Raw genomic sequence first — 7,694 nt, 5'->3', positions numbered from 1 at the left:
TTAATGGAAAATGGTCCTTTTCTAAGATCATGTCATTTGACAGATAAAAGTATCTGTGCTGAAGATGCAAGTATAAAAATAAAACTGCAGCCATTGAAATACAGATATCTGGTCTGCAATACAATTTATATAGTCACAGCAGAAGTAAAAAGCCATCATGTCAACGTAATCAAAACCTCTTGAGCGACACAGAGCTTTCCAACCAATTAAGACTCTTGTGCTATTCTTTATAACAATATTCCAGTTTAAGAAGCTGTTCTTACTTTTCACAAGTGCTAAAAATACCAACCAATGCTTTATTTGCAGTTCTTTCAGCTTTCCCCTACACATTGTAACCAATGAAATAGGTATTACTGCAGCAAGGATTTTAAATCTACCTACCTTTGGGGAAGTTTAGAGCAGAGGTAGACACCGTGAAGGCCCTTGGGTTTCTCTCAGCAGGAGATGCTTAAAGAGTGTGAAAATTTTAATCAGCAAAAATGCCCTTGAGCCAGAATGGAGCAGTCCTCACTTTTTCCCCAAAATCCTTTCTCGTACTTGAAGTAGAATAAAAATTAGTACTATCAGAAGTAATTTTCCAAGTATTTCATTCCACAATCAGACACATTAAGTATCATCAGAGATAAAATTTTAGTTGATTCTTGAAAAAAGGGTACATGCTCAATAACTACAGACATAGAGGCTTAGTTGCCGATTATGCCAAGGTGTTATTTATATCTTAAAAGATCTCTGGGTAAAGTGTTGGTTAAATTCAAACAGATTTTCTTCATTGCTTTTGGCTGCCTAGTGCAAATGTCTGTAAAAATCTGGGCCACACTGGAAGCTAACAATGAGATATTTTGCTGCTGCTTAAACAGTTCAGAGTTCATTTTGCCTAATCCAAAACAAGCCTTGTTAAAAACTGCAATAAGTGCTCATACAACCCTTCACATTGGCTTACATGAATGTAAAATTATTCTCAACTTTCCCAAGTATATCATCTGCAAGATGACTACCTAGAAATACAAAGAGCAAATGTTTTGTTTTAGACTACTGTATCACCAAAGGTATCTGCAATGTAAATTCAATTAAATTAAATTAAACTAGAATTTAAAAATGTCGGGCCATTTGAAAAATTCAGTATGCAGCAGTTAGCAGTTTTGAAACAACTAATTGTTCAATTTCTACTTTTCAAATATACCATGTACTTTAAATAGAATTGCTAAATTAAAAATGTAAATTGGACAGTATCTTTTAACAGTTGGTGATTTGTCTATTTTCCACTTTCTATTATGCATCATTTTTATAATAAAGAAGGGATTCTTTTTTCATTCGTGTTCTAGTTGATAGCAATTCTTCCATGCTTCTCAAAGCTAATGTAATAAAACTACACAAAATGTTTAAGAAAAGCCCCATTAAAATGTACAAAGCATACTAATTCACAAAGTCAAAGTCAGAGCAGAGTGGAAATATAAGCTTTAATAAAACTATGTCTGTTGTAAATAACTATTCAAGCACAGTCATTTTTTTGCAAATTGCATGGGATATAGCTCAGTGTACTCGAAGCAAAGAATTGCTCAGTGGGATAAATGCATCTTAGTCAGAAATAGATTAAAAGATACAGCTGAGCCATCAATAAGAACCAGATAGCGCAGTACTATTTGCTGTTTGTTTTGAAGATGCAATTGCAGATCCCAGGATTTCAATAAATCTGTGCACGTCATGGAAAGAATTGTAGAGAGGAACTGGGGTAACACGAAGTGCATTTGGTTCTCGCATGTCACACTGCAAAACAAAAGGGAACACTTAGCAAATTCCTGATATAGTTGAAGATGTTCCTGCTCATTGCAGAGAGGTTGGACTAGATGACCTTTGAAGGTCCCTTCCAACCCAAACTAGTCTATGATTCTATGAATTATCTGTCAGGCTGTGTTTTTAAACGTCATCCTTTGCCTTCAAGGAAGAATGACTGGACTGACAAGAAGATACATCTAAAAACTTCAGAACCCCAAAGAAACTATTGCAAGGAGCATTATTGTGAGGAACGTAGCAAGAGTGGTGTTTTGCCTAAAAAACAGGTGCGAGGCTCAGGATGGGCAGGACTGTAGCAGTGCCATTGAGGGGCTCCACACTGGCTATGTATCTCCATAATTTACCTTAGCATCTATATCAACCCATAGTTGAAGAGGCACATGGGTGACACAAAAGCCACCACAAAACAGAAACATGCCAGTAGACAGTGTCTTGTACTACAGGTGCAAGTAATGTCGTAGGACTTCCAGTATTTTTCTTCCCCCCACAATGAATTTCAACATTCTGCTGAATAATATCTCATATTTGAAGCATATTACTGCATCATGAAGACAAGCCAACAGTGTAAGGCCCCATGCCCTCTTAAAAGCAGCAGTTCCTGGAATTCCCTGGCAGCACCAAAACAGCAGCATATTTAGCCTTGATGGATTGTCCTTTGGGGACGCAAGTCACCAACAGAAATAAAACCTGTATATCATTTATATGGCATTAGGCTATCAGCCTCACCTTCCAGCACTTCTAAATTAAGGAATGTATAGCCTTAAATTTAACTTTTATTCTTTTCGAGAAGTGCTAACCGGCAACTGGGCCATTACATGGACCTGCTGTTCAGTGGCCTTTTTTTCTGAGTGTTAAAACACATCTCTGAGGAAATGACAGCTTTTTAATTCCTCCATTAAATTAATTAATTAAATTTTAATTGCTCACAAAGAGCAAGGGTTTGGCCATTTGCAGATCAGGAAAGAGACTGGTGGAGGTTCAGAGCTCCTTGCCATTGTCACTCTGTAGGTGTGTGATTTGTGGCACTGTGGATGGTGAGCACTGCCTGAGCCCACATCCCTGACTGCCTGCACCCCAGGGTGGCTCAGGCCAGCTGTTTGGCTCTCTGGCCTCATGTTTGGACTCACAGCAGGGGATCTGGACAAGCACACTTAATAGCAGACTCCTGTTCAGGCAGTGCATTGCATAGGTCAGCTCTGACCCATATACTTGTGGTTTTCTAGTAATTTGAGATTTTTCTTTTTTTTTCTTTCCTATCTTTCGTGTTCAGACCATTAGCTCCAGATCCATAATTCTTCCTAACACAACACATCTAGAAAGCAGCTTCAACCTCAATAATGACTCCTGGGTGCCGCTTGCAGAACTACTGGAAATAAATCAATAAAGGGTAATACACATTAGCAAATAATTTATAAAATAACTCTCATTTGATTATTTCCATAAGTAAAGATCGAAGATGCTATGTAAGCAATTTCCATCATTCACAGTGTTTTTTTCCCTTATATGAAATTATATTTGAATAAAAGCAAAATTATTAATTTGTTATGGTTCACAAAACAGTGCATAAGAAAATGAAGTTTGATATACTCACAGCTACTCCTCTCTTTTCCAGCTCTTTAAACACAGATTTGATTGGAAGGGAAAAAGATAGTGTGAGTTGACATCCTCTTTCCTCAGTCTGAGATGGCGTGATTATTTTTACGAAGGGCTTCTCTGGATATGTTTTATCCTCATTGTAGTAATGTTTTATCAGGTATTCCAAGTAACCGGTGAGCAGAACGGATTTCCTTCTCAATGCTTTCATTGTAGTTTGAGCAAAAACCTATAGTGATTTTAGATCATTAGAACGATAATATGGTAAATATTGCGATTTCTTAGCAATAGCTAAAAAAAGAAAAAACTTAGCCATGTGAAATTTCTGTTCCTACAGATAGATAATAAAAAGGAAATGAAGACTAAAAGGGTAGAAGATTTCTGTATCCGTTCTCACCGGAATCAAGTGGTAATATCAGATAGACATTATACATAAACATGTCATAACTGGGCTTTTTAAAACACAGGATAATGTTATTATTCTAGATAATGAAAGACATTTCAGTCTACTGTTAAGTTTTGCATCTGTATCTGCATAAATGTACTTGCACACAAAATGCTGAGACTGTTCATTCTCATACATGGAACAGGACATAAAACTCAAAATCACATACAAGTTTTTTCCTGTATATACTGCAAGTAACAAAATCCAAGGTCAAGACTGAAACATGACTGATCTACAAATACTTGCTTTTGAAAACACAAGATTTATACTAATACTGACTTTGCTGTTTTAAGTCCTGTAAGGGCTCTGTCTCTGATAGTGCACATAAATTAAAAATATTCACTTGATTCTGGTTTAATAGCTCTATGCTCTTACACAACTGCAAGGACTGGTGAGCTGCAGAATTCAAATATGAGACGTGCAAAAGCAACTGCTTAAAACTGACAATGCTACTTTGCCACAGAAACAAGAACAACCAATATGGCAGAGGAGTTTGGGAGAAGAAGGTGAGGCAGCTTCTACTTGTGCTCTGGAAATGTTCAGTTACAGGGAATAAAGCAAAATGTGACCCTGAAAATAATTTACCCCTGTCTTCCTGAAACCCTCCCTTTTCTTGTTCCCAGGCAAGTAGCTTCAGGGAATAATGACGAGATATAGACATGCAAGTACCAAATAATCACTTTGAATCACATTCTAGCACATAAATGTAATATTGCTGATCATGGACAGTTATGCCTCTAGTGACTGCAGCTGCAGAAGGTGGAGGTTCTGTATGAAAATCCATGATCTTCACCCTCAAGAGATCAGTGCTCCACACTGAAGGAGCAACACATTTAATACTACTTATATCATAACCGTTGAGAGTATAAGGAGGTAACTGAGAAATCCTACTCAAAATACAACAAAGTCTGTTTTCCAGCAGCACCTGGAAATCACTCTTTTTTTAGAATATCTCAAGTGTTAATCTGTGATTCTATCACAACTACCAGATGCTCCACAAACCCAAAAGCACCTACATGTGTTTTCTGTGAAACAAACTATGGCTTCAGTAAGATAGTTTTTGAATTGATACAGTGCAGATATGGAAATGAATGTGACAGAGATCAGAGTCATCAGCAGACAGTACTTGCACAGTCAATAAAAATCTAAAGGTACTTCCCTCACCACACAGGCAGGCAGAATGTTCACACAAGCTTCAGAGTGTTAATGGAGGTAGAATGGAGACCTGCCTCCCATTCTTCTGGGCTTTGCAGCAGTATGAGAGATGGATCTCAGGCTGCAATCAAAAATCTGTTTCCTCAGGCTTTGCGCAAGGAATATTTGGCCTCCTGGGTGAAATTTTTTGAAACAGATCCTTTAAATGTGGCTGTGGAGCATTCCCCTTTTTTCCATAAAAGGGAGCAGCTACCCCCATAACAGTCACTTTAAGCATTACTGAGGAATAATGTCCATTAACACTTGCAGCTTTCATTGTTTCCATTGGAAACACTGCCTTCTGCTTAATGTGTCCCAGTGAAGGTGGCGTGCAATTTCACTAGCCATCTCTTGCCAGACATGAAGTTTCCCACTGTATCAAAGCAGTTAGCACTGGGAAATCCTGGCTGTGCCAAAAGGTAATACAGGCATAGAAACAGGAGGTGATGGAAACTGCTCAGCCCTCACCATTTGAGGTTCCCTGCAGTGGGCTAAATGACATCAACCCACACAAACTGAAGTACTGACAATCTGGTCATAGCAGAATAGCTTTCAGTTTATCTCAAAGGTCACATAAAGTTTAAAAAATTATATTGGATGTTTAAGGACTAAGAAAATAAATTACCAGGCAGAACAAGCAGCATTGCTATGCCCTTTGCAGTCCTTCAGCATTGCATGTAAGATGAGAGAGCACAACCGGCAATTTTTTGGTTATGTTTGCTTATAATACTGTTTTTTTCAGTAAATAAAGAAGAGAAACATACAGTGTATGGACATCGTTCTTTGTTCCAGCATCAGCTTTGCCATCACACTAGCATTAATGGAATGCTAGCAGACATAAATTTCTTCCATTTATGTTGGTGGCAAAACATTGCTTCCCAAGACTGGCTTGAAAAGCAGCCTTGGCAAAATTTTAATATAGTAACATATGTAGCATATAGTAGGAAAATCTATGTAAAACCATCCTTTTCAGACACAAAGACTGTGTCCCCTGCATTTCACGGGTGAATCATCCTTAAGAGAAATGTTGCTACATCTCCATAGGAAACGCAGTGTGATACAAGGTGTTTGGAGAACAGCTGCATGTCTTGAGACAGGTCTGAATTGTGCTCTCGAAGGTGGACCAGATGGCTTTCAGCCCATCAGTGACACCTTCTTAGAAAGGAAGGGCTTAGCTCAATATGGCAGGACTGCCCTTTCCACAGTGATTCATAGAGACATGGGTCAGTGATGGGGCCCTGCTCCTTTGGCCACCAGAAAACTAATGACAACATGAAAGAAAAAAAAAAAGACTGGAACTATACCACACACACAAATTCCTATTTTATGAAGTCTTCACAGGCAGCTTCTGTCTTTTCTATTTGTAACCAAAAGGACTACAGCAGAGGACAGGCTCCCTGAGCCCCTGGTTCAATTTAGGCTCCAGGACACTCAGTGGCCACATCCATTTTCTTTCATGAAGGAGCTAAGTCTGTTTTGCTCAGGGAAATACATGTAAATGCACCTCTGGATGCAACTTTTCAGAGTTATGTGATTCCTTCATCAGAAGATCTTGAACGGCATCCTTCACATGAGTTGCACTGAGGCAAGCTCTGAGTATATCTATGGGAAAAGCTGCTGTTTGTACTGAACCACTAAAAGTTGGGACAAACACAGTGCTAGCAGTCAGGCTTGGAGGTGCAAACCTCGAGTATACTGGGTTCAACAATAAATTTTGTTAGAGCAGTGAAGAGCTGAGTATATTTATTAAAGGCCATGGTCTCTCAGGTTGTAGGGTTGTTTTGTTTGTTTTTCACAGCATCACCCCTTTCTTTTTTAATTATTCTGACAATTTTTTTAAGGAAGACAGCAATAATACAGGTAACCTCCAATTAACATTTTAATACTCTTACATTCAGGCTCAAAGTAAAGCAACCACTTACCTCTAAACTAGCTTGCAGAGCACATACCAGTAAAATTGGAGGATTTGATAACCGAAATCCATTAATTCCTTCACTTAGTTGTAATTCTGGAAAATGAATAACTCTTATTAGCGGTTTTGACTTCTTTTTTTTAATGGATTGGACCTTATCTTGAAGTCCATCCGCACGCAATAAAATATTTCACTAATGTGGCCTGTAGGAATCAGTCATTAAAAGGAAATAGGAATCTATTCACAGCTAATACTTTTAACTTCAAGAGAAGCTCAATTTTATCCAACAGAAGACCTCATTAGCAGCTTCATGGAACTAGAGAACTGCTATTAATTTGTTTAAATGGTGTGTGTTAAGACCACCTTTGCACTGAATCTCTTTTAATACTGGCACAAGCCAACGAAATTCCAAGTCAGCAGAGGCACACTCATGTGGAGCTGTAGTGCATGAGCAGGCAATCACGTTCCTTAATTTTATTAAACTGACGAGACACATGGGAGACTGCATATGCAACTAAGTGTAGCTTCAGGCGACATGGAGAAGTTGCACAGACTTTAAGCTGTGAAATTTCACAAAATCTATTTAATAAATCTATAAAGCCTCTCTGTAAGTTCTGTGTCACCATTTATATTTCATGCTCCAGCACCAGAACAAGAGGATGCTGTGGAGAAAAGGTTTTTCATACACAGAAGACTGGCTAATTTTATAATGATCATTGCCCAACTTCTCCCCTATAAATTGCCCATGGAAATAAATAA

The 7,694-nt window shown here is 38.2% G+C and overlaps 1 protein-coding gene across 1 annotated transcript in view; it reads right to left on the bottom strand.

Moving 5' to 3' along the window:
• Positions 1–1,444: 1,444 nt before the first annotated feature.
• KYNU (kynureninase) overlaps positions 1,445–7,694 on the bottom strand; it is a 54,380-nt gene continuing 48,130 nt past the window's right edge. The window contains exons 11-13 of the mRNA XM_010018516.1: positions 6,946–7,031; positions 3,383–3,613; positions 1,445–1,764 (exon numbers count right to left, since the gene is read on the bottom strand). Coding sequence (XP_010016818.1) covers positions 1,612–1,764; positions 3,383–3,613; positions 6,946–7,031 — 470 coding nt within the window. The 3' untranslated portion in view covers positions 1,445–1,611. The remainder of the gene's footprint in view (positions 1,765–3,382; positions 3,614–6,945; positions 7,032–7,694) is intronic.

This window comes from Nestor notabilis, unplaced genomic scaffold (assembly GCF_000696875.1).
Source record: "Nestor notabilis isolate BGI_N333 unplaced genomic scaffold, ASM69687v1 scaffold147, whole genome shotgun sequence".
Classification (NCBI taxonomy): Eukaryota; Metazoa; Chordata; class Aves; order Psittaciformes; family Psittacidae; genus Nestor; species Nestor notabilis.
The sequence above is the reverse complement of the archived record's forward strand: the minus strand, read 5'-3'. Positions and strand labels throughout refer to the sequence as shown.